Source organism: Symphalangus syndactylus, chromosome 18, assembly GCF_028878055.3.
Source record: "Symphalangus syndactylus isolate Jambi chromosome 18, NHGRI_mSymSyn1-v2.1_pri, whole genome shotgun sequence".
Taxonomy (NCBI): Eukaryota; Metazoa; Chordata; class Mammalia; order Primates; family Hylobatidae; genus Symphalangus; species Symphalangus syndactylus.
Genome location: NC_072440.2, coordinates 77999346 through 78023560, shown reverse-complemented (window position 1 = coordinate 78023560; position 24215 = coordinate 77999346). Strand labels below are relative to the sequence as shown.

Genomic DNA, 24215 nt, shown 5'->3' with positions numbered 1-24215 from the left:
AAAAGGATTTTGTTGGGATCGTGCTGAGTGTGTTAGCCAGGACTGTTTTCAATGGAATGTGGCAGAAGCTGATCAAACTGATTTCAACAACATGGGAATGTATGGTGTCTTGTAATGGAAAAGTCTAGACATAGGGCTGGCTTCGAGCTTAGCTGGATCCACGTGTTAAAGGACTATCAGGATTATCTTTCTGTCTGGCTGTCAACTCGTCTTTTCTCTCTGTTGGCTTCATCCGTAGGCAGCTATGCCTCCACGGAGCGGGCTGGCCATGTGGTCATCCTGCGACCCATCATTGTGACTTTGGTTGGCCAGGTCTGGACCATCAGTCTAGTCTGGAGCCTGTGGCTGGGAGTCCATTCTACTAAATTGTCTGAATGGAGGATGAACTTCAGGGGAAGGGCTGCTGTAATTTTGGATGGGGTGGTTAGGAATGTGATGTGGCAGCAGAGGCTTCATGAGGCAGGTGGCTCCTAGGTTTTCTTCCTGAGCAGCTGAAAGGGGTGGGAATTGGCTTATCTTTTTTTTTTTTTTTTTTTTTTTTGAGATGGAGTCTCTCGCTGTGTCACCCAGGCTGGACTGTAGTGGCACGATGTTGGCTCACTGCAACCTCTGTCTCCCACATTCAAGCGATTCTCCCACCTCAAGCGCCACCATGCCTGGCTCATTATTGTATTTTTAGTAGAGATGGGGTTTTGCCATGTTGGCCAGGCTGGTCTTGAACTCCTGACCTCAGGTGATTCACCGCCCTCGGGCTCCCAGAATGCTGGGATGACAGGTGTCAGCCACTGTGCCTGACCAGAATTGCCTTTTCCTGAGGTGGGAGAGCCTGTAGGGGAGCAGGTTAGGTGGGGGCTGAGCAGTTTGAAGCCTGCAAGGGGAGTGAGGACTCTTTGCCGTGACTTTTTGCTGTCCGGGAGCCCTTCAGAGACCTGGCGCTAGTGTTTCCTCTGCCCACCCAGGCAGTACCCTACTTCCTCCGAGGAGGGAAACTTGCCCACTCCATCTCATTTTTCTTTGCTTGCATCTGTGTTTCTTGGAATCTGCTCTTTCCTCCTACAATTAAAAAAAAAAAAAAAAAAGCAAAAACTCAAAATGACATTAAAGACTATTGTGAAAACAGAATATACCTTTAAATATACATTCCTGGCACATTTGATATGTAAATTTGTAGGTATTCCTCTTCTGCCTTTGCTCAAAGCATACACTATATATGCATTTTGCATAATTGCATTGTATCTATGTTTGAATGAGCGTTTCTGCTTACATGATAGCACTTATCCACGTTCCTTCTCTTCACAATTCTTTGAAAAGGCAGCATAGCATTCCACCAAACTGATGTACCGCAGCTATTTAACCTCTCTCCCATTGCAAAAGACAGTCAATTCCATTTATGGTATTCTAGGATAGGATTGGTAGGCGTTTCCTGTGAAGGGCCAGATAGTAAATATTTTCTGCTTTGTGGGCCATCTGGTCTCAGCCTCAAGTATTCATCTCTGCTGTCGTAGTATGAAGGTAGCCACAGACCATGGGTAAATGAAAGGACGTGGCTGTGTTCCAATAAAACTTTATTTAGAGAAAGTCAGCAGCTGGATTTGGCTTGGGGGCTATAGTTGACTGACCCCTACACTAGGACACTGCAATAAAAATCTTCGTGTCCACTGATGCTCAGGAAGCCATTGTGTTATTGTGGAAAAGCTTTGGATGCAGACAAGTTCTGGATTTAACTCCCTGTTGAAGAAGTTGGGCAGTTTTTTGTTTTCTGTCTTATTTTTTTGAGACAGGGTCTCACTCTGTCACCCAGGCTGGAGTGCAGTGGTGCCGTCATAGCTCACTGCAGCCTCAACCTCCTGGACTCAAGTGATCTTTCCTCCTCAGCTCCCCAGGAGGCTGGGACTACAGGTGTGTGCCACCATACCTGGCTAATCTTTTTTTTTGTTTGTTTTAAATTTTCATAGAGACAAGGCCTCACTATGTTGCCTAGGCTGGTCTCGAACTCCTGAGCCCAAGCAGCCCTCCCTCCTTGGCGTCCCAAAGTGCTAGAGTTACAAGCGTGAGCCACTGCACCCGGCCTGGGCAGATTTTTGAACTTCTCTGACTCTTACTCTTTTTTTTTTTTTTTTTTTTTGAGACAGAGTCTCGCTCTGTCACCCAGGCCGGAGTACAGCAGTGTGATCACTGCAACCTTCACCTCCTGGGTTCAAGTAATTCTCCCGCCTCAGCCTCCCGAGTAGCTGGGACTACAGGCGTGTGTCACCACGCCCAGCTAATTTTTGTATTATTAGTAGAGACTGGGTTTCACCATGTTGTTCAGGCTCGTCTTGAATTCCTGGCCTTGTGATCCGTCTGCCTCGGCCTCCCAAAGTGCTGGGATTATAGGCGTGAGCCAGCACTCCTGACTCTGACTCTTACTCTTAATTCCCTTTTCAGAAAATGGAAATTAAAAAGCAAGTAATGAATGTATAGTGCCTTTCTCAGGACCTGGAACATAGAGGACCAGGTGAAATTGTTATTTGTATCTTTTCTCATTTTCCCTGTTCCTTTTTAGCTTAATTTCCAAGGTGTCAAAAGAGATTTTGATTTATTTTTGTAGCTTTTGATATGCATTGCCACATCGCTTTTCAGAACTTACTGCACCCATAGATTGTTACCAGTGGTGTGTACTTGATTCATCATAGCTTTACCAGCATTGGGGAATTTCACTTTAAATGTTTCTTGGAGGCTGGGTACGGTGGCTCATGCCTGTAATCCCGGCACTTTGGGAGGCCCAGGCAGGTGGATCACCTGAGGTCAGGAGTTTGAGACCAGCCCGAACAACATGGTGAAACCCCATCTCTACTAAAAATACAAAAATTATCTGGGTATGGTGGCAGGCGCCTGTAATCCCAGCTACTCGGGAGACTGAGGCAGGAGAATCACTTGAACCTGGGAGGCAGAGGTTGCAGTGAGCCAAGATCACACCACTGCACTCCAGCCTGGGCGACAGAGTGAGACTCCATGTCAAAAAAAACAAAAGTTTATTGGTTAATTTGTAGTTACATAATGGTGCCATGTGGTAGTTATTAATATACATATAATTTGCATTTCTCCAACCAGGAGGGAAGATATTCTTTCTTTTTTGAGATAGGATCTTGCTGTGTCGCTCGGGTTAGAGTGCAGTAGTGTCATCAGTGCTCACTGCAGCCTTGACCTGTAGGCTCAAGTGATCCTCCCACCTCAGCCTCCCTCATAGCTTGGACTACAGGTGTGTGCCACCACGCACGGCTAATTTTTAAAAAACTTTTTGTAGGGACGGGGTCTCACTGTATTGCCCAGGCTGGTCTCAGACTCCTAGGCTCAAGCAATTCCCTTGCCTCTACCTCCCAAAATGCCAAGATTACAGGTGTGAGCCACCGTGCTTGGCCTATTGTCTCTTTAAAGTTTTTGCACATTGCCATGCTAGTGTTTTTTTTTTGTTTGTTTTCTACAGCAAGAACTGCTAAACTGGGCTGGCCTCCTGTTTTGCAAATAAAGTTTTATTGGAACAAAGCCATATCTATTCAATTACTATTGTCTATGGTTGCTTTCAGGCTGCAATGGCAGAATTGAGTAACTGTGACAGCGAGTGTATGACCTGCAAAGCCTAAAATATTTACTGTTTTGCTCTTTACAGAAAATCCTTGCCAATCCCTGCTCTAGCGTAATTTTTTTTTTTTTTTTTTTTTGAGATGGAGTCACACTCTGTCGCCCAGGCTGAAGTGTAGTGGTGTAATCTCGGCTTACTGCAACCTCCACCCCCTTGGGTTCAAGCGATTTTCCTGCCTCAGCCTTCCAGTAGCTGGGATTACGGGTGGGCGTCATCATGCCTGGCTAATTTTTGCGTTTTCAGTAGAAACGGGGTTTCACTATGTTGGCCAGGCTGGTCTTGAGCTCCTGACCTCAAGTGATCTGCCTGCCTCGGCCTCCCAAAATGCTGGGATTACAGACGGGAGCCATCACACCCGGCCTGCTCTAGAGTAAATTGATGGTCCCTATTCTTTGCTCATTTATTTTGTATTTGATCTTAGACACCATAAGCCGACATGGATGGCCCGAGTCCATCTGTCTGCATGCAGAGCCTGTCTCTTTTCATTATGTGCTGGCAGACAGTCTGTCCTTTTGCCCTTTTGTCCTGGGCCAGCTGTGCCTCTTCACCCTACAATACTGGGAGCCAGCGCCCTGACTTTGGAGAAGAACGATTGTCCATTTTATCTGTGCGTGTGCTAAGGCTAGAGCAGATAAAACCACCACCTCTCTCTGCCCATGACGGGAATGAGGCAGCCTCTGTGCCCTGGCCAGTTCTCATCCTTTTTATTTAAAGTAGCAACTTGGGGAGCCACAGAAGTGAGCTGCATCAGAATCTAGATTCAACAATTGTTGAGTTCCTTCTGTGATGGAGAGTTCGTGAGGCTCCCGTCTATGTCTGAGAGCTCACAATGCATAATCCCTCCCACGATGGGGATTACATCAGCGCTATGGCAGGACTGCAGGGCCGTGGGGAGCACTGTGTAGAGAGAGAGCAATGTGCCCCTTGGGGGACCCTCTGCAGGAAGGTTTCTCTGAGAAGGGAACGTTTGAGTCAGCCATCGAGAGGTTGTCTTTTTTTTTTTTTTTTGAGACGGAGTCTTGCTCTGTCGCCCAGTCTGGAGGGCAGTGGCGCAATCTCTGCTCACCGCAAGCTCCGCCTCCTGGGTTCACGCCATTCTCCTGCCTCAGCCTCTCCGAGTAGCTGGGACTACAGGCGCCTGCCACCACGCCCGGCTAATTTTTTGTATTTTTAGTAGAGACGGGGTTTCACCGTCTTAGCCAGGATGGTCTCGATCTCCTGACCTCGCGATCCGCCCGCCTCGGCCTCCCAAAGTGCTGGGATTACAGGCGTGAGCCACCACGCCCGGCCCAGGGAGGTTGTTTTTTCTTTGGCGGCACTTTGATGACGGAGCCCTTTTTCTGTGCCAAGATTGAGCCATTCAAGGAGTGAGCCTGGTTTTGTGGAGGTTGAAAGGTACAAGGTTTGGGGTAAAATGTCAGGTCTGTCACCTCTGAGCTGTTCCTTGGGTAAATGATCAATGCCTCCAAGTCTCAGTTCCTTTGTCTGTTTCACCAGGGCGGCCAGCCCCCACCTTCCAGGTAGATGTGAGGGTTAAACGTATGTCTCAGTATGGCGGATTGGCGGCGGACCTGGCCCCAGGTGTGTTGTGTTTGTTTCATGCCGAGTTGGCTGGAACATTGTTCTCACAAGAGTATGATTAGGTGCCAACTAACTGACAGAAAAAAGACGGATTTTCAGCCTCTCTTGAAAAACCAGGAGATGGGGCAATTGCTGGTATTGCTGTGAGGTACTGTCTGCTAGAGCTGGCTAGCAGCTGCCATCTCGAGAGGGGCACCTGCTCTGCTCTTGGCGATCTGTGCCTTGCCAGCCCACCCCGCTCATTTCCATGCCTCACCTGACCCCTTGGGCATTGCAGGGGTCCCTCCTGGTCTTGTATGTGCCCCAGGCATATATTGGGCAGCCCTTTCTGCCCCCCTCCTCCTGCTTTCTTTCAGTTTCTTTATTTGGAATGGTTGTGGATTTTGGGGGGTGGGATGGGAATTAAACAATAGCAGCAACACTGAAGTCATCATTGGGCTGGTAGCGCCAGCCATCCCAGATGCCCACCAGTATAATTGAGGATGAATTCTGCAGTGACAACAGGTTGATGATGTCCGTGTTCCCTGCAAGACTCTGTATGTGGGGCCTTGGTTACAGGGCGAGGGAAGATGGGAGCATGATTATGATGCGGGCCTGGTCTACAGCCTGCTGGGGAACTCTCACGTTTAACCATCTAACCACACAGTGGCTGTAAGGTCTACAAACACAGACACTATTGTTTTAATTTTTAACCTGCCATCCTTCTTTATTTCTGCCAGGGCAGTGGGCTGTTAAATCCAGCCCAAGACCTGTTCGTTACACATTATCTATGGCTGTTTTTCACACTGCAGTGGCAGAGTTGGGTAGTGACAGCAACCCTTTGGCCCACAAAGCCTAAAATATTGACTGCGGGACTCTTTCCAGAAAAAGTTTGCTGACCCCCATTCTAGGGTATGCTAAAGGTGCAGGTTCAGTGAAAATCAGAGACAAATCATGTGAGGCAGCCCGCCACAGATGCACACTCAAGGCTTAGAGAAATGCTGTGTTCATTGCAGTTTTGCAGGGCATATTGGATGAATCACATAACATCATTGTGTGTATCCTGTAATACTAGTAAGTCATTTATTGTGTATTCATCTGTGCTTCCAGATGCTCTAGCCACTGCATAGATAATTCAGTGCAGGGTAAAGGAAATGAGAGCAAAAGGGCCAGAGCTAGGAACAGCAACTGAGGCAGGGGTGGCTGTCACAGAGGGCCTTTGCCATGAGACTTGCCATCACGAAGGAAGAGCCATGCCAGGCAGGGGGAGATAGGGGTGCAGGAGGGGCCTGTGGAAGCAAGGCATGGTTTCTATTACATTTATTCATTTTATTTTATAAACATATAAATATATGTACATTTATTTACTTATTTTTTTTTTTCATTTTATTTTATTTTGAGATGGAGTCTCACTGTCACCCAGGCTGGAGTGCAGTGGTGTGATCTCGGCTCACTGCAACCTCCACCTCCCAGGTTCAAGTGATTCTCCTGCCTCAGCCTCCCAGTTAGCTGGGATTACAGCTGCATGCCACCACGTGAGGCTAATTTTTTTTTTTTTTTTTTTTTTTTTTTTTTTTAGTAGCGATGGGGTTTCACAGATTGGCCAGGCTGGTCTGAAACTCCTGACCTCAAGTGATCCACCCACCTCGGCCTCCCAAAGTGCTGGGATTACAGGCGTGAGCCACCTCACCCAGCTGGGAGTAGCTTTTCTACTGTGTGATTCAATATGGGGACTGGGTTCTCCATGCAGTTGCCTTGTCTAGCCCTTGGGAGAATCCTGCTGTAGTTGTTCCTTAGAATAGGAACATTTTCTCAGCCAACATCTACCTGTTGCCGTCTTTCTCATAAAAATATTGGGCCAAGAGTGTTGGCTCACACCTGTAACCTCAGCACATGGAGGGACTGAGGGAGGAGGATCATTTGAGGCCAGGAGTTTGAGACCAGCCCAGGCAACATAGCGAGACCCTGTCTTTACAAAACATACAAAATTAGCCCAGTGTGGTGGTGCATGCCTGTAGTCCCAGCTACTTGGGAGGCTGAGGTGGGAGGACTGCTTGAGCCCAGGAATTGGAGGCTGCAGTGAGCTATGATCATGCCACTGTACTCCAGCCTCGTTGACAGAGCCAGACTCCATCTCTTAAATTTTTTTTTTTTAATTGAGGTGAAATTCACAAAACAAAGAATTAACTGTTGTTCTAAAGCAAGCAGTTCAAGGGCATTTAGTACAGTTGCATTGTTGTGCAATCAGCACTCTATCTAGTTTCAAAACATTTTCATCACCCAAAGGAAACTCCATATCCATTAAGCAGTAGCTCCCCATCCCCCTACCGCCCCAGCCCCTGGCAACCATCTGTCTGCCTTCTGTCTCTATGGATTTACCTGTTCCATCCTTCCCAGTTTTGCAAGCATGGCTCAGGGTCCCAATTGTTCAGTGAGCTTGCCCTGGTCCCCACCAGGATGACAGTGTGGTGTGTGGAAGGAACAGTTGCCTGAGAGTTAGGGAGAGCAGAGCTCAGCCTCCAATGCAGCACTTGCTTGACTGTGTGCCCTTGGGCAGAATTCATTGCACACAGTAGGCACTCAAGGAGCATTGCCTTCTTTTTCTTTTCTCGCTTGTACCTGCTTAATGTGTCACAAGGATCTCACCAGGGAAGTGTCCAGCATGACGTCGCCTCCACCACTGCATGGAGAGACAGTGAAATACCACTACTTAAATATCTGCAGGGCCGGGTGCGGGGGCTCACGCCTGCAGTCCCAGCACTTCAGGAGGCCAAGGTGGGTGGATCACCTGACGTCAGGAGTTCGAGACCAGCCTGGTCAACATGGCGAAACCCCATCTGTCCTAAAAATACAAAAAAAATTAGCCAGATGCGGTGGTGGGCACCTGTAATCCCAGCTACTCAGGAGGCTCAGGTAGGAGAATTGCTTGAACCTGGGATGTGGAGGCCTCAGTGAGAAGAGATGATGCCACTGTACTCCAGCCTGGGCAACAAAGCGAGACTCCGTCTCATAAATAAATAAATAAATAAATATCTGTGTGGCCTTGATTAAGGGGGCTTGACCTCTGTGGAATGGGAAGCAGTTTACGTGGAGCTCCAGGGTTGCGAGGGCTAAAGAAGGAATATAGCCGGAGTGCCTGATTGCATCCTGCTTGTTTTCCCCTCCCCACGTGCCAGGGGTCCTCTTTCACCCTTTCATCTCCCAGGGCAGCAAACACAGAGGGCTGGATTGAATTGCTTTGCCTGGGCTTTGGAGAGAAGGTAGCTAGTTGAAAGGACTTCTGGGAGCCAGAGGTCTTGATACCTTGGGGTAAGTGTTGCCAACAATGATGATAATGATAGCTAATTTTATTAAACGCTTGGTATATACCAGGCACTGTTCTAGGTGTACAATACAATTTACCTCATTTCATCATCCGAAGAGGTAGGTTCTCTGATGAGCCTGAAGCAGGGAGGTTAAGTGACTTGCTCATGATCACATGGCTGGTGGAGCAGGATTCTAACCCATGCTATCCTGTTCTTAATTTCTGCTGTTTCTCTCCAGGAGGTCACTGTAGCTTGAATGGCGACCCCAGGCAGAAGGCTAGAGGTTTGTGGCAAAAATTAATGTAGGACCCAAAGGACTCTAAACATTAAACATTAGATCCTGAGGGTTCTAAACATTGAAGACAAAGGCTGGGTGTGGTGGCTTACACCTGTAATCCCAACACTTTGGAAGGCCAAGGCAGGCAGATCACCTGAGGTCAGGAGTTTGAGACCAGCCTGGCCAGCATGGTGAAACCCTGTCTCTACTAAAATTACAAAAATTAGCTGTGCGTGGTAGAAGGAGCCTGTAATCTCAGCTACTTGGGAGGCTGAGGCAGGATAATCGCTTGAACCCGGGAGGCAGAGGTTGCAGTGAGCCGAGATCGCGCCATTGCACTCCAGCCTGGGCGACAAGAGCGAAACTCCGTCTACAAAATAACAACAACAAAACATTAAAGAGAGACCCAACTAGGTGACTGACTTTCCCGTGCACGTGAGGTTTCTGAGTAGAGTTAGGGGGTGTCAGCTGACAGCATTTCTCAGACAGGTTTGTGGACCCCTGGAGGTATTCCCTTGGGTGCCTTTCCATTTTCTGTTTTCATTTTGATGGTGATGTAAATGAGAAATAAAAAGAAGCCTGTTCTTGTCCACCTGGTTGACTACTGGCTGGGGGCTGCCCCTGGAGACGAGGCAGCGGGAAGATGGGGTTTGATCAGTCCTTGTTGCAAAGTGTTTGCTGAATTTGCAGTGGGCCACTGCTGCAGGTTGTGATGGAGGTCGAGGGTGAGCAGGGCTTAGCAGCTAGCAGGTCCAGGATCCCATGGACTTGGAAGTGAATCCCTCCTCGGCCACTTCCCATGGGTCTAGCCCTCGGCAAAGGTCTTTTCCTCTCTGAGTCACAGTCTTCTCTACTGAATGGAGCCACTTTTCCGTCTTTGTCAAGGATTAAATAGGTCATTTAATGACTTAGCCTGTGGTTGGGATTCAGTAGGTGGGCACATTCTTCCTGCTTCTCTCTGAGTGGCGGCAACATTTGAAGCTGGCAGATTTTTCTGGGCCCTAGTGGAGGTGCTGTACTCTCCACTTGATTGAAAGGGAGAAGGTAAGAAGGAGACTGGTAGCATTGATTGCTCTGCCTGCCTGTGTCTGCAGTCTCCATAGACTGTAGAGCAAGGAGGGCATGATCTTATGCAGAAACCAGTGGCCAGACAAGGGAAGTGACTCTCCCCGTCACATGGCTAGCAAACAGGCCGGGCAGGATGAGAGCTCAGGCCTTGTGACTTCCCGCTCAGTGCTCTCCACTGTTCCTCTCAGTTGATAAGTGGTCCTGAGACCACCTGTGCTCCCTGCAGCCTAGTAAACCCCCTTCTCTCTTATTTATTTTTGAGACACTCTCACTCTCTTGCCCAGGCTGGAGTGCATTGGCGCAATCTTGGCTCACTGTAACCTCCGTCTCCCAGGTTCAAGCGATTCTCCTGCCTCAGCCTTCTGAGTAGCTGGGACTACAGGTGCCCGCCACCACACCTGGCTAATTTTTGTATTTTTAGTAGAGACAGGGTTTTGCCTTGTTGGCCAGGCTGGTCTTGAACTCCTGAGCTCATGTGATCCGTCCGCCTTGGCCTCCCAAAGTTGCTGGGATTATAGGTGTGAGCCACTGCGCCCGGCCGACCCCTTTCTCTTAAGCTCATTCAGGGCTAAGTTGGCCACAGCTGCCCCTTCTGAGGTCAAGATTATCTCACTTGTGAGCTTCTTGCCTGCAGAGAGAGATCACAGCCAGGAAGTGTGAGCCTCTGGGTTGAGACCTGCACAATCCCGGGTAGTTTTTGTATAAAGAACAGGTTTTTCTTTTCTTCCCCCCACCCCATCATGAAAAGAGGCTTTGCAGAGTAAGTCAGAGGAGGCTGCTGACATCTCATCCAGAACAAGCAGTAGAGCAAAATACTCTAAAAAAAAAAAAAAAAGACATTGAGGATCATTGTGCATGTTAGGAAGGGTAGGTGCTAAATCTTTGTTATTCAAGTGTGAAAGGAGCCAGCAGTATCAGCTCACCTGGGAGCTTATGAGAAACACAGAGTCGGCCAGGCGTGGTGGCTCACACCTGTAATCCCAGCACTTTGGGAGGCTGAGGTGGGTGGATCATGAGGTCAGGAGTTTAAGACCAGCCTGGCCAACATGGTGAAACCCTGTCTCTACTAAAAATACAAAAATTAGCTAGATGTGGTGGTGCGTGCGTGTAATCCCAGCTTTTCAGGAGGCTGAGGCAGGAGAATTGCTTGAACCTGGGAGGTGGAGGTTGCAGTGAGCCGAGACTGGGCCACTGCACTCCAGCCTGGGTGACAGAGCAAGACTCAGTCTCAGAAGAAAAAAAAGAAAAAAGAAAAGAAACACAGAGTTAGGCCCCATCCTCAACCTCCTGAATCAGAACCTGCTTTTTGGGCTGGGCGCGGTGGCTCACGCCTATTATCCGAGCTCTTCGGGAGGCCAAGGCAGGAGGATCGCTTGAGCCCAGGAGTTCAAGAGAAGCTTGGGCAACCTAATGAGATCCCGTCTCTATAAAAAACAAAAACAAATAAATTATCTGTGAGTGGTGCCCTGTGCCTGTAGTCCCAGCTACTCGGAGGGCTGAGGCAGGAGAGTTGATTGAACCCAGGAGGTTGAGACTGCAGAAAGCTATGATTGTGCCACTTACTCCAGCCCACGTGATAGAGATCCTGTCTCAGAAAAAAACGCCAAAAAACAAATTGCTGCTTTTTAACAAGATCTCTAGGAGATCTGTGTGGACATTAAAGTTTGAGAAGCACTGCATTAAAAAATTATCACTAGGGAGATGAAAGAGATTTTTATTTTCTTTATACATTTTTTCCTGATTTGTTATTATTCTGTTTTTTTCCTGCATGAATTGCTTTTATGATGAGAAAGAAATAGCAAAGGCATTTCCAGTGCAGGGAACCCTGTCAAGTTTCCAGTTGGCATTGCTCAAGGGCAGGTAGAGCTGTCGGGTCTCATACTTGGAAAAAGGAAGAAAGCAAGCCTGACTTTTCTATTCTGGTGAAGGACGGAAGATCAGAATCCAAACCCTGGATTCTGAAACAAAGAGCATTTGAATGATAGACACAGGTGTCAAGAGGTGTCAGAGGACCTTGGCCAGATGGGTCTGCAGCCATCCTGAGCGATGCCTTGAGATGCCTCATGGCTGGTGGGAATGGTGTCTAGGCTATTCTTGATCGAAACCTCTTCCAGAAAAAAATACTAATGGTACTTTTTGAAGAGTCAGTTGTTTTACCGTGTGTCTCAAAGGATCTGCTGACTGGTTTCATCACCAGGCCTGGGGGTAAGGCAGGATCCTTGGTATCGTGGTCCTAACACAGGCTTTAGAGGTCTTGAGTCAGGATCACTGTTCCACCAATTAGTATTCAAATTTCAACAGAGTCTAACCCCTTTATCATGGCCCACACGATCCTGTGTGACTGGCCTCTGCCTGCCTGTTTGATCTTTCCTTCCGCTTTTTTGCTTTTTCTCAAGCCACAGCAAACTTCCTTCTAGTCCTGGAAGACCAGAGCCGAGCTTGTCCTACCTCCGAGCCTCTCCCCTTGCTGTTTGCCCTGTCTGGAACACTGGCCCGCCCTATCTTTCCATAGCTGCTGCTTCTCTTTATAGAGGGCTCAGCTCAAATGTCACCTGTGTAGAGAGGCCCTCAGTGGCTGCCTTGGCTAAAGCAGCCTTCTTGCTTCCTCCCTATCCCATCACTGTCTTTGTTGTATGACTCTCTAACACTTTTTCATTGATTAGTTTACTTTTATATATATATATAGATATTTTTTGAGATAGGGCCTCACTCTGTCACCCAGGCCAGAGTGCAGTGGCACGATCTCAGCTCACTGCAACCTCTGCCTCCTGGGTTCAAGTGATCCTTCCACTTCTGCCTCATGAACAGCTGAGACCACGGGTGTGTGCTACCATGCCCGGCGAAATTTTTTTTTTTTTTTTTTTTTTTTTTTTTTTTTTTTTGAGACGGAGTCTTGCTCTGTCACCCAGGCTGGAGTGCAGTGGCGCGATCTCGGCTCACTGCAAGCTCCGCCTCCTGGGTTCACGCCATTCTCCTGCCTCAGCCTCTCCAAGTAGCTGGGACTACAGGCGCCCGCCACCACGCCCGGCTAATTTTTTGTATTTTTTTAGTAGAGACGGGGTTTCACCGTGGTCTCGATCTCCTGACCTCGTGATCCGCCCGCCTCGGCCTCCCAAAGTGCTGGGATTACAAGCGTGAGCCACCGCGCCCGGCAATTTTTATGTTTTTGGTAGATACACAGCTTCATCATGTTGCCCAGGCTTGTCTCAAACTCCTGATCTCAAGTAATCTGCCTGCCTCAGCCTTCCAAAATGCTGGGATTACAGGTGTGAGCCACAGTGCCTGGCCTTCTAGTAGGATTTTAGCTCCATGAGAAGATGGCTCTTTTATACCATTTAACTCCTGTGTCCTCAGCTCTTAAAACATTGCCTCACACACACTAGAAGTTAAATAAGTCCTGGGTGGATCAACGCACACAATCACCTGACTTCCCCGAGCTTCAGCTTTCCCATCTGTGTTTGGGATCCTGGCTTGTAGGGTGGATGTGAAGATGAAGGGAGATGATGCGTGCATAGTGCTCAGCTTGGTTCCTGGCATGTAGGATGCACCCAGCACATGGTGGTGGTTATCAACCAGCTGGCCCTGGCTTGACCTGGAGGAATCACTGACCATCTCTGAGATAATGCCTTGCTGCTACTCCCTGGCGCAGGCCACATAGAGTTGCCCAAGACAGAAGCAGCCTGATGGCAATTCAGCGTCTGCAGTGTGGAGCATCTGCCTTTATAACCTGAATTTCAGTATCCTTTGAAGTCAGTGTGCTCTGTGTCTGGTGCATCATACCCTGGGGTTTGTATCTTGCTTGGAGTCATTGGGCCTCTTGTGGAGATCAGGTGTGGTTCTGACAACTGTCTGCCTGGTGCTTTCAAGTGTCCTTGCCCCAGACCTTCTTAAATGGAAGTTCAGTGTATGTCATATGTGTCAGTTGGGAATGCTTTTGGATGCAAGTAACAGCCCAATGTGCAGTGGTGTGGACAAATAGGGTTATTTTGTGAGAGTTAGCTTGTTTCTAGTCTTGGCTTACCAACTCAGTGATATCAGGGCTGGTGTCTTTGTGATTCTCTAGGTCTTTCTCTCAGGCTCATGACTTCATGGTTGCAAAATGCTACTCTGGCTCCACCCAACATGTTTATGATTAAGGGATGAAGGATGGAGGACAGCATGATGCCCTTCAAAGCTCTTCTTTCTATCAGAAGGGAATGACTTTCCCAGAACTTTCCCAATGCACTTTTGCCGTCTTCTCATTGGCCAGACTGCTTAAGTTCAAACTCAGCTGCTGAGAAGAGGAGTAATCAGGTTTTACAGCTTGGATTGCTGAAGGTGGCATGAGAAAAGGATGTTGGAGATGATAGTGAGAACAGCCAGCCAGTGAGCAGTTCCCACTGTACTGGGAAACTTTTATTTTAGGCTGCTGGTTGACAACTGGGGGCAGTTTTGATTCCCAGGGGACATTTGACATTACATGGAGACATTTTTGTTATAACTTAGGGGTTTGTGTGTGCTAATGCCACGTGGTGTGTAGAGGCCAGGGATGCAGCTAAACATCCTGCAATGTCAGTAGTGCCAAGGGTTGAGAAACCTTTAGACCATTCTAGACGTGTTCAGATTTGGGGAAAAATAGTTTAGCTGTTTTCCTTTGATGCAGTAACAGGCAATAGCCAAACTTCATTGTAATGATACAGATTATTGATACCTAGTTGTGCTACTGATTTTGTTAAAGATCAGTAGGAAAGGACTGATCTAGTTGGGGACAGCCGTGTCCGAGTGTCAAAGAGAACTAATTAAGCCTCATTGCATTTTAGGATCACAGAACAATGACAAAAGACAATTTCTGCTGGAGCGACTGCTGGATGCAGTGAAACAGGTAAGCAGAAAGCACACATTTGCCTTTTTGGTCGAGTAATAGTGTCAGATAATTAATGTAGGTCATTTCTTCCCTATAACGTACACAGACTAACTCCCACTTTATACGTGGGAACAGTGAAACGATCTAATCATTTTCCCTCGGATAATGATAGAGCAGTGAACACGGTCAAAGTTGGGTTGGAGGAAGTCCTGTGTCTTGTATTTCCAAAGCCCTCTAGAGGACCCCATCCTTCAGTGATGTCCCTTTAAGAAAGGCACTGGGCCGGGCGCGGTGGCTCACGCCTGTAATCCTAACACTTTGGGAGGTCAAGGTGACCAGATCACTTGAGGTCAGGAGTTCCAGACTAACCTGGCCAACATGGTGAAACCCTGTCTCTACTACAAGTACAAAAATTAGCTGGGTGTGGTGGCAGGCACCTGTAATCCCAGCTTTTCAGGAGGCTGAGGCAGGAGAATTGCTTGAACCTGGTAGGTGGAGGTTGCAGTGAGCTGAGATTGCGCCACTGCACTCCAGCCTGGGCAACAGAGTGAGACTTTGTCTCAAAAAAAAAAAAAAAAAAGGCATTGATGTGGGTTTCAAAGTCTCATTGTCTCATTTCCAAGCAGTCGTGTTTGAGGGCAACTCTGAGGGGTGCAGAGGTGGTGGTTTGGAGTTAGGACCCTTGAGCACAAGAAGGCTAGGACAAGGAGGAAGGAGGCCACGCCTGAGGTCCTCTGCTGCTACCCCCAGCTGTGTGGACACTGCAGGTGGCTTTGCTGTGATTGATGTGATGCCATTTGTGATGCTTGACTCCGGCTGGGCTTGGAAGTAAGCTTGGATGTGAGACTGGAATCTGCTTGCCGCATGTACCAGATGCATGCTGCTGTTAGCTGTCACTGATCACACCTCCACTGTGTGCCAGGCTCTCTGCTAAGCACTTTATATTTAATCCTTCCAACAACACTGTGAGATTATAGTTCCTACAATTGGTTTCATTTTATGGATGAGGAGACTGAAGCTCAGCGGGATCCAATAACTTGCTCAAGGCGTCATAGTTAGTAAGAGGCAGAGCTAGGATCCAAATGTAGGAATTCTAGGAGCTCGCTTTTTGGAAGGGGCAGTTGACAGTTATAATTCTGTGTGTAATTACACTATAGGGAGGTAAGTAATAGGGGTGTGCGTTAATTTTTTTTTTATTTTTTAGAGACAAGGTCTTGCTGTTGCCTAGGCTAGAGTGCAGTGGTACCATCATAGCTCATTGTAACCTCAAACTCCTGGGCTCAAGCATTCCTCCCACCTTGGCCTCCTGAGTGGCTGGGACTACAGGTGCATGCCACCACATGTGGCCGGGGTGTACCTTGAGTATTGAAGTGAGCCCAGAGAATGCAGTATCTATGCAAGCCTTGAGGCATTGTATGGTAGGAAGGACACAGGCTTTTGGCTCAGACGTAGCTGGAATTAAAGGCCAGCTTTACTTCTTCAGCTCTATGTGTACAGGGACAACTCGTGCACCCTTCCTGAGCATCTCTCTGCTCTTCTATAACTGGGTCAATTATCTGTGTATGGCTGCTGAGGAATTGGCTTGTTAAAGTAGGTAAAGGGCCCAGACAGAGCCTGGTCCCCTGTTAACATGGTAACATCTGGAGCCCATGTTATTAGCTTGTTCTTTCTTTGCTGCAGAAATGGAAAATATAATAAGGTAAAGAGGCAAGTTGAACCACTTTAAAGGTAGCAGTTAGAGAGAAATAAAGTGGAGCTTATGCCCAGAGCTGCTGCTTTTTTTTTTAGATGGAGTCTAGCTCTGTTGCCCGGGCTGGAGTACAGTGGCACAGTCTCAGCTCACTGCAACCTCTGTCTCCTGGGCTCAAGTGATTCTGCCGCCTCAGCCTCCTGAGTAGCTGGGACTACAGGTCCATGCCACTACACCCGGCTAATTTTTGTATTTTTTAGTGGAGGTGGGGTTTTACCACGTTGGCCAGGCTGGTCTCGAACTCCTGACCTCGGGTGATCCGCCCACCTCGGCCTTCCTAACTGCTGGGATTACAGACATGAGCCACCGCGCCTAGCCTGCTGTTATTATCATTATTATTATTATTGTTGTTTTGAGGGTTAAAGTGTTGCATATGACTTTTTTGCATGACTTTCAAAAATAAACTTTATTGATGTATAATTTACATATAATAAAATATAGCCATTTAAGTGTACAGTTTCATCTGTTTTGACAAATGTCATTTAAAATTATATATATACACACACACACACATATACACAGACACACACACACACACAGACACACACACATACATTGTAGTAGTTTTGATAATAAGTTTAGGAACCCTGCAAGCCTGCTACCCATAGCAGAGATACTATACCTTTAAAAGAAAAAGAAGTAGGCCAGGCACAGTGGCTCACACCTGTAATCCCAGTGCTTTGAGAGGTTGGGGCAGGAGGATATCTTGAGGCCAGGAGTATGAGACCAGCCTGGGCAACATAGTGAGACCCCTGTCTCTACAAAAAATAAAAAATATGAGCTGGACCTGGTGGTACTTTCCTGTAATCCCAGCTACTTGGGAGGCTGAGGTGGGAGAATTGCTTGAGCCTAGGTATTCGAGGTTACCATGAGCTATGATGGCACCACTACCCTTCAGCCTGGGTGACAGAGCGAGACCCTATGTTTTTTTTTTTTTTTAAAGAAAATTAGAATAGTGGATAATGGTGATGGTTTCTTCACATTGTGAATTGAAATTTACACCTAAAGATGGTTAAAATGGCAATGTTTATGTTATCTATATTTTAATTTTACCAATTCAAAAAGTAGCCTGCAGGGCTGGGCGCAGGGGCTCACGCCTGTAATCCCAGCACTTTGAGAGGCCAAGGCGGGCAGATCACCTGAGGTCAGGAGTTCAAGACCAGCCTGACCAACATAGAGAAACCCCATCTCTACTAAGAATACAAAAATTAGCTGGGCATAGTGGCACATGCCTGTAATCCCAGCTACTCGGGTATCTGAGGCAGGAGAATCGCTTGAGCCCGGGAGGCAGAGGTTGCGGTGAGCTGAGATTGATATTACACTCCAGCCTGGGCAACAAGAGTGAAACTCCATCCCAAAAAAAAAAAAAAAAAAAAAAAAAAAGAAGTAGCCTGCTTTTATTTTTCCCACCCTCAGTAAATTGTCATTCCGCACAACCACATGACTCGTGTGAGGCTTGATTTGTGCTGTTGTAACGTCATAGCCAGTCATGACAACTCTGGGGCTTGTCCAAAGGGACCCATTCAGCATAGGCTTGTAGAAGTTGTAATTATCGCCCGTGAAGAGCTCTGTGTGGTAGATAGTCAGCTGCCGACAGGCAGGAGCAGCTTCCTGGATAATGCACAGATGGCTGTGTGCTTTTGTTTTTCTGTTAGCAATGTTTTCCCACAAGGCTTGCTTCTGTACAAGTGGGAGATAAGGGTTTCCTTTAAGTGGCAGCTTCAGGGCTGGAGTGTGCACCTTCTTAAGTTTTGTGCTGATACCCAGGGGACAGGGATGTCCTCACTTGGCATGCAGAGCTTCTGGTCCCGTGTCCCCTCCCTGACTCTTAAGCCCTGTGTAGGCTGTGTTATGACGTTTTGAGTGTCCCATCCCAACAGCTGATCTCAGCAGCTTCTTTTTCTCTGCAGTGCCAGATCCGCTTTGGAGGCAGAAAGGAGATCGCCTCGGATTCCGACAGCAGGTAGATATGTTGCTTCTAAAACCGTTGACCATCGAGGTTGGAAAGGCGGCAGAAGGCGGCCGGCTTCTAAATCCGTTGACCATCCAGGTCGGAAAGGCAGCAGAAGGCGGCCGGCTTCTGAGCTCTGCCTCTGCAGCCAAAAGGTGCAGCGCTGAAATTTGAGTCAACCGTGGACTCTCTGTGCGGTGACTGCTCATCTCCAACACTCCACATTTTCCATAATTCTTTTTCTAGGAATCTATTCTGAGGGAATTATTCAAGATACCTTTCCATATAAAGTTATTTTCAGGGTAATTAATAATTATGAGAACTTGGATGCCTAAATACCCAAGAATTGGGAAATTGTTATAAAATATAGTGCATTAATGGGGTGGAATGTTATATAGCCATTAAAATGATGTTTATATAGAATTTGTTTTCAACAGAAAAATGCATAGGTAGTGATTTAAAAATTACATATGTAGTAAAAAGGCATATGTTGTAACAAGAGCAGGATCCGAAATTCTATGCATATGGAGTGGTCTTAGCTATGTTAGATAGCAACTCTGGCCAGAACACACCGAAACGTGGCCTGAGGTAGCCGTAGGGGTAAGAATACCAGGAATATTGCTTTCTGGTATTTTTCACGTTTTTTATTGTGATCATTTGTTCCTTTTATGATAAAAAGTAATTCCTAAAAATGGGCCAGGCGCGGTGGCTCATGCCAATAATCCCAGCGCTTTGCGAGGCCGAGGCAGGTAGATCACTTGAGGTCAGGAGTTCGAGACCAGGCTGGCCAACATGGCGAAACCCTGTCTCTACTAAAAATACAGAAATTAGCTGGGTGTGGTGGTGCACACCTGTAGTCCCAGGGACGTGGGAGTCCGAGGCAGGAGAATCGCTTGAACCCAGGCTAATTTTGGGGAAAATTAAGGGTTTAGGAGGTGGAGGTTGCAGTGAGCTGAGATCGCGCCACTATACTCCATCCTGGGTGACAGAGTGAGACAGGATGAGACTGTGTCTCAAAAAATAAAATTCGGCTAGGCGCAGTGGCTCACGCCTGTAATCCCAGCACTTTGGGAGGTTGAGGCAGGTGGATCACAAGGTCAGGAGTTCGAGTCCAGCCTGGCCAAGATGGTGAAACCTCATCTCTACTAAAAATAGAAAAAATTAGCCAGGCACGGTGGCGGTGCCTGTAATCCCAGCTACAGCTACTTGGGAGGCTGAGGAAGAAGAATTGCCTAAATCCAGGAGGCAGAGGTTGCAGTGAGCCGAGATTGTGCCACTGCACTCTAGCCTGGGCGACAGAGCAAGACTCCATCTCAAAAAAAAAAAAAAAATCCTAAAAATGGCCATTGACATTGACGACCCAGGAAAGGCTGACATCATTGCATAAGCTGATAACATTGGCTGGAAGGAGACACATAGGACTTGGCAAAGGTAGGAGACACATAGGCCTCCAGTCCTTGCTGCAAATGCGTTGTGAGCTCAGTCAGAGCTGATCCTTGCTCTGTAGCCCCTGGGGTGGCAGGAGGGACATTCCTGCATGGGAAGGAAAGGGAAGGGAGCTTGCTTGCTCACCGTTCATCTCATCCTGGAAACTGTTCATGTCCCCCACCCTCTCACCCTAGCCCACCCTCCTGTGTCCATCGTTCCTTTTTCTGTCCTTTCCTACCTTTGTTCTTCTGTAAACTTTTAACAGCCATGAGAAAGCATGTAGACCTTCCGGGAATAGAGCCACGTGGATGATTTGAAACTGGCACAGATTTAAAATGGTGCGCCCTATTATCCGTTCCTTCTTTGCTTAGGTTTTCTCCATTGCACATATCACCATCCCACAGACTATATATACATTCGGCTTTTTAATTTTGCCTATTACCTGTCACTATAATGTCAGCTCTGTGCAGGCAGGGATGTTTTGCTGTCTTGTTTACAGATGTTTCTCTAGTGCCTAGAAGCATCTAGAAGGTGCTCAGTTAAAATTTGTTATCCGGATGAGTGTGTGTATTACATCGTACTGTAGTGAAGTGTTTAAATATCTGTGCCACCACGAAGCTTGTGAGATTTGAATGCAGAAAGGGTGTTTCTCCATTTATTTTTTAAAATTTTACTTCTCAGTGTTGTACAGAAGCACTTTGTGCCTGTTGTACATTAGATTCTCAGTATATGTTTGTGGCATTAGATCATTCGACTGATTGATCAATTTAGTCCTTCCTGAGGGCCTACTGTGGGGTCTGGCCTTGGTCCACACAGGGATCCAAGGTCTGCTTGCATCAGAATCCCCTGGGAGGCTTATTGATTAATGATGCAGTGTCTACGTCCTGTCCTAGTTGTATTGGAGCAAGATGTGTATATGTGCATGAGTGTGTGTGTGTACGACTGAAGCCGAGGAGCTTGCTGAGAATTTGCATTTCAACAGGATCCCCAGGTGATTCTGCTGGACACCAAAGCTTCCAGTGCAATCACTGTTCCAGGGCCTGGGATGCAGAGGTAATTAGGAAGACTCCTGTTTCCTGGCCGGGTTGGTTTGTCTGTGTGTATGTGTGTGTATGGGTGTGTGTGCTGTGTGTGTGTCTTAAGTATCCATGACTTCTTGACCACTTTTCTTCATTACCGTGCTGTCCACTTCCTGAGAGAGGCAATCCTGCTCTGAATGTTAGGTTAATGTATTCTTACACAGGTGGAGTATCCCTCATCCAAAAACCCAAAATTCAAAATGCTCCAAAATCCAAAACTTTTTGAGTACCAACATGATGCTCAAAGGAAATGCTCATGGAAGCCATTTGGATTTTGGATTTTTGGATTAGGCATGCCTAACTGGTAAGTATATAATGCAAATATTCCACAGTCAGGAAAAATCTGAAATCTGAAACTTTTCTGATCCTAAGCATTTTGGATAAGGAATACTGAACCTATATAATAGAATTTACTACTATAACCTTTGTTATAGAAAATGTTATATTTTATACTAGAATTTAAAAAGTTAATTCCTTCTGTGATAACTGTCGTTTATGGCTAAAAGGAGTACGTGGCTTACTATTACTAATAATAGCCCAGGCGCTGTGGCTCATGTCTGTAATCTCATTGCTTTGGGAGGCTGAGGTAGGAGGATTGCTTGAGGCCAGGAGTTCAAGGCTGCAGTGAGCTATGATCATGCCATTGCATTCCAGCCTGGGAAATAGACAGAGACCCTGTCTCTAAAATAGTAATAATAATAATAATAATAATAATAGCCAGGCATGGTGGCTCACGCCTGTAATCCCAGCACTTTGGGAGGCTGAGGCGGGAGGATCACCTGAGTTTGGGAGTTCGAGACCAGCCTGACCAATGTGGAGAAACCCCATCTCTACTTAAAATACAAAATTAGCCAGGCATGGTGGTGCATGCCTGTAATCCTAGCTAGGCAGGGAGGCCAAGGCAGGAGAAGCACTTGAACTTCAGAGATTTCGTTGAGCTGAGGTTGCTCCATTGTGTTCCAGCCTGGGCAATAGAGACCCTTTCTCTAAATAATAATAATAATAATAATAGCCAGGCATGGTGGCTCACGCCTGTAATCTCAGCACTTTGGGAGGCCAAGGCGGGAAGATCACCTGAGGTTGGGAGTTCGAGACCAGCCTGACCAATGTGGAGAAACCCCATCTCTACTTAAAATATAAAATTGGCCAGGCATGGTGGTGCATGCCTGTAATCCCAGCTAGGCAGGGAGGCCGAGGCAGTAGAAGTACTTGAACCAAGGAGGCGGAGGTTTTAGTGAGTCGAGATTTCGCTATTGCATTCCAGCCTGGGCAACAAGAGCGATACTCCGTCTCAAAAAAAAAAAAAAAAGTAATAATAATAGTTATAGTTTATGACGGCTTTTGCTACATTTTATTTATGTTGATTCTTAGTCCTCAGAAGGAGCAGAAGTATTATCCTTTCTTTTTTTTTTTTGAGACAGGGTCTTGCTCTGTTGCTCAGCCTGGAGTGCAGTGGTGTGATCATGGTTCACAGCAGCCTTAACCTCCCAGGCTCAAGATCTTCCCATCTCAGCCTCCTGAGTAGCTGACACTACAGATGCAAGCCACCATACCTGGCTAATTTTTGTATTTTTTGTAGAGATGGGGTCTCACTATGTTGCCCAGGCTGGTCTCGAACTCGTGGACTCAAGTGATCCTCCCACCTTGGCCTCCCAAAGTGTTGGGATTATAGGTATGAGCCACACTGTGCCTGGGTTATCCCTTTTTTACTGATGAGAAAACAGATTCAGAGAGGCAAAATGCCATAGCCTAGGTTAGCCGTTTTGGAACGGCTAGAGTTACATGACTTGTTCTTTCTCCCTTATGTGCTATTTAGTGACTAAATTGTTTTTGGGGCTGGGTTTAAAAAAAAAAAAATTATTCTCCTCTATCTCAGTGGGATTCCTTCTTAATATCAGAGACCTGGTCTTACCTTTGAAATGTATTTGGGTAAAGGTGGCACCACCTTCATGTTGGAAAGGCCACATCATTGTCCCTATTCTGTGAGAAAGTTGAATCTCGGCTGGGCACGGTGGCTCATGCCTATAATCCCAGCCTTTTGGGAGGCTGAGACAGGCGAATCACTTGAGGTCAGGAGTTCAAGACCAGCCTGGCCAACATGGCAAAACCCTGTCTCTACTAAAAATACAAAAATTAGCCAGGCATGGTGGTGCCCACCTGTAATCCCAGCTACTCGGGAGGCTGAGACAGGAGAATTGCTTGAACCCAGGAGGCAGAGGTTGCAGTGAGCCGAGATCGTGCCACTGCACTCCATCCTGAGTGAGCGAGTGAGACTCCGTCTCAAAAAAATAATTAAAAAAAAGAAGAAAGTTGAATCTCAGGAGGGAAAGTCAGCGAACATTTAAAAATAGGTTAGGAGGTCCTTTCCTCACCCCTGATAGCTGGCCTGGCCCTGGAGTTGAGCTCAAATCCAGTCACTTCCCTCCAGCTCCTCTGCTGGCCCGCGGTCCCCATCACCAACATCTCACAGGATGGCTGCTGCAGCTCTAGGCTCTTCCCATTCGTTCTTGTCCTGCTTACACCACATTGAATGCAGAATGCAGATTCCCTCACCTCATGCTCCCTTGAAACCTCCCAGCTGCCTTCTCTTTGCTCTTGGGAGAAAGACCCACGTCCTTAACACAGCCTGGAGGCCTCACATGCTTTCCCCTGCTCTCTGATCCAGCCATCTGCCCTTTTTCTCCTTTTGTTTTTAAAGCTTTTCACTACTTTTTCTTTCTTTTTTTGAGATGGAGTCTCGCTCTGTCGCCTAGGCCGGAGTGCAGTGGCGTGATCTCGGCTCCCTCCAAGCTCTGCCTCCCGGGTTCATGCCATTCTCCTGCCTCAGCCTCCCGCATAGCTGGGACTACAGATGCCCACCACCATGCCCAGCTAATTTTTTTGTATTTTTAGTAGAGATGGGGTTTCACCGTGTTAGCCAGGGTAGTTTTGATCTCCTGACCTCGTGATCTGCCCGCCTCAGCCTCCCAATATGCTGGGATTACAGGTGTGAGCCACTGCGCCTGGCCTGCTTTTCACAACTTTTTCAAGGAAATTTTTTTTCTTTTTCTGAGATGGAGTTTCGCTCTTGTTGCCCAAGCTGGAGTGCAATGGCACGATCTTGGCTCACCGCAACCTCTGCCTCCCGGGTTCAAGCGATTCTCTTGCCTCGGCCTCCCAGGTAGCTGGGATTACAGGTGTGCACCACCATGCCCGGCTAATTTTGTATTTTTAGTAGAGACGGTGTTTCTCCATGTTGGTCAGGCTGGATCTGAACTCCCGACCTCAGGTGATCTGCCTGCCTTGGCCTCCCAAAGTGCTGGGATTACAGGCATGAGCCACCGCACCCAGCC

General features: G+C 47.3%; 1 protein-coding gene across 1 annotated transcript in view; it reads left to right on the top strand.

The window, feature by feature from the left end:
- The window catches only part of LOC129468145 (sorting nexin-29), a 155316-nt gene that overhangs the window by 8906 nt on the left and 122195 nt on the right, over positions 1–24215 (top strand). Inside the window, exons 2-3 of the mRNA XM_055253313.2 lie at positions 14632–14693; positions 18336–18388. Coding sequence (XP_055109288.1) covers positions 14632–14693; positions 18336–18388 — 115 coding nt within the window. The remainder of the gene's footprint in view (positions 1–14631; positions 14694–18335; positions 18389–24215) is intronic.